Source organism: Otolemur garnettii, unplaced genomic scaffold (assembly GCF_000181295.1).
Source record: "Otolemur garnettii isolate 467f Iridium unplaced genomic scaffold, OtoGar3 scaffold00140, whole genome shotgun sequence".
Lineage (NCBI taxonomy): Eukaryota > Metazoa > Chordata > Mammalia > Primates > Galagidae > Otolemur > Otolemur garnettii.
The window spans coordinates 3,517,160-3,519,678 of NW_003852535.1; the positions used below are offsets into that span (position 1 = coordinate 3,517,160).

Sequence of the window (2,519 nt, forward strand, 5' to 3'; positions counted from 1 at the left end):
ATTTTTTGGTTGCAGCCGTCATTGTTGTTTGGCGGGTCCGGGCTGGGGATTCGAACCCGCCACCTTAGGTGTACGTGGCTGGCGCCTTAGCCGGTTGAGCCATAGGCGCCGAGCCTATAAAGATTATTGATGTGACAATCTGTTTGCCGCCAGTTGAGATAGTCCCTTAAGACCTGGTTGCTGGGATACATCACAACTCTTCCATCAAAGCCTGGGGGATATAGAAGGTGCTGGTGCTTAAAGTAATCCCGCCAATAAAACACATAGCTGGAGGCGAACTGAGATGCGACATGAGTCATGAACTTACTAGCTCTTCTTTTAAACCAATTGCTTTTCTGCTTGAACACAAAGCTGTACTCATCACTCTGTCCATATGCAAATCACAATATCCTCTAGTTCTTCCATTACGGTCTGGGCACATTTGGTCATCAGATGGAGAGCACGACTGTCATTAGGTTTTGCAAAGTGGTGCTTCTCAGCAAACCGATGGAAATTCCTGCCCTCCAGCCGCACTACCACCCAGCAGTGGGCCAAGCAGGTGTCGTCAACTTCAAAGTCCCTGACATACTCGAATTTGCTTTTTGCCATGGTCGCCCCCAGCCTTACGCACCATCTCAGAGTGACGGAAACTGCAACCAAGCAATCACGAACCTCAATGTTGCAGGAAGCCCCTTATTTTTTTTAATTTTTACTTTATTTATTTATTTATTTTGAGATAGAGTCTCACTATGTCGCCCTGGGTAGAATGCTGTGGCGTCATAGCTCACAGCAACCTCAAACTTTTGGGCTCAAGCTAGGGTTACCAGATTTTAACATCTGCAAGGCGGGACAACATGGCCCGGGGGCGGGGCGGAGCGGGGGCGGAGCGGAAGGGACTGGGCAGGCAGGGCCTGACAACAATGCAAACTTTGATAAGCAGTTCTCAATAATCACTTCTCAGCAATTATTTATTACAGTTTAACATTATAAAATTAACAAAAATAATATAAAACTCATATTCTGGCGAAATAGCCATATGGTGGCCGAAAACCATATATTCCCTTCTTGTTCTCCAGCCCGTTCGTGCATTCTTTCCAAAAATCGGGACTTTTTTAAAACGTCGCGGGACGCGGGACAAATTGCTGAAAAGCGGGACTGTCCCGCCAAAATCGGACGTCTGGTCACCCTAGCTCAAGCGATTCTCTTGCCTCAGCCTCCCAAGTTGCTGGGAATACAGGCGTCCGCCACAACGCCCGGCTATTTTTTTTCTTAAAGAGATGGGGGTCTCAGCCTGAGCCAGAGCGAGACCTTGTCTCAAAAAATAGCCCTTGGTAGAGTGCAGTGGTGTCACAGCTCACAGCCACTTCCAACTCTGGGCGTAGACGATTCTCTTACCCCAGCCTCCCGACTAGCTGGGACTACAGGGCCCACCCCACTACAACGTCCGGCTATTCTTTGTTGTAGTTTGGCCGGGGTCGCGTTTGAACCCACAACTACTTAGTATATGGGACTGGCACCCTCCTCACTAGACCACAGGCGCCACCCTCTTCAGATCACTTTAAACAAGCATCTCCTGACTTCCTTTTCGTAAAGCAAAACAAAGTGCGTCAGGGTGGAACCTTTACTCTTGGGAACTTTCAAACTCCCAGCTACTGAGTCGATCGGATACGACTTCGCGCCTGCTGGTGACGCAAATGCTGCGTCGGAAGTGGGAGCTGTTGGTTTCCGATCCCTGTTATGGCGGCTGCTGTACGGGCGCGCTGGAACCACGTGTGGGTCGGCACCGAGACTGGCATCCTGAAAGGTGAGTGAAGGGAGTCGATTGAGTCTAGTGTGGGGACGTGCGGGGGCTCCCATTCGCGACTATGGCGCGACTGACACCGTTGTCTCTCAGGAGTCAACCTGCAGCGAAAACAAGCGGTCAACTTCACAGCGACCGGACAGCCTCGGCGTGAGGAGGCCGTGAGCGCCCTGTGTTGGGGCGCAGATGGCGAGACCCAGGTAAGTGGCCACCAGCCCGGCTGGAACTCGAGACTCGGGCCCTAGGGCGCTGCAGCCTTGCTCCCCTCGCCATCCCCCAATTCTCTGCCTGCAGATTCTGGTGGGCTGTGCAGACAGGACAGTGAAACGCTTCAGCACCGAAGAGGGCATATTCTTGGGTCAGAGGCACTGCCCCGGCGGAGAGGGCAAGTTCCGGGGCCTCGCCCAGGCCGACGGGTGAGACTGATTACCGTTGTTGAATGCTCAAGGAATGGGAGAGTAATGCCGACAAACCCTTAGATAACATGGTCTGAGAATTGGGTTTCTGCCTTAGTTCTTACCGATGCCGTAATTATTGAACACTTACTGAGTTCCAGGTACTGGATGAATTGCAGGTGTACAAGTGGAGTGTCTTTAAAAAGTTTTAATTCTGGCTTGGTGCCTGTGGCTCAAGTGGCTAAGGCGCCAGCCACATACACCTAAGGTAGCAGGTTCGAATCCAGCCAGGGCCGCCAAATGATGACGGCTGCAACCAAAAAATAGCCGGGCGTTGTGGCGGG

General features: G+C 51.8%; 1 protein-coding gene and 1 pseudogene across 1 annotated transcript in view; one reads left to right on the forward strand and one right to left on the reverse strand.

The window, feature by feature from the left end:
- Positions 1-603, reverse strand: part of LOC105887861 — a 5,760-nt pseudogene extending 5,157 nt beyond the window's left edge.
- A 1,036-nt stretch (positions 604-1,639) lies between these two features.
- Positions 1,640-2,519, forward strand: part of WDR74 (WD repeat domain 74) — an 8,655-nt gene continuing 7,775 nt past the window's right edge. The window contains exons 1-3 of the mRNA XM_003798703.3: positions 1,640-1,783; positions 1,874-1,980; positions 2,075-2,196. Of these exons, the coding sequence (XP_003798751.1) occupies positions 1,717-1,783; positions 1,874-1,980; positions 2,075-2,196 (296 nt within the window). The 5' untranslated portion in view covers positions 1,640-1,716. The remainder of the gene's footprint in view (positions 1,784-1,873; positions 1,981-2,074; positions 2,197-2,519) is intronic.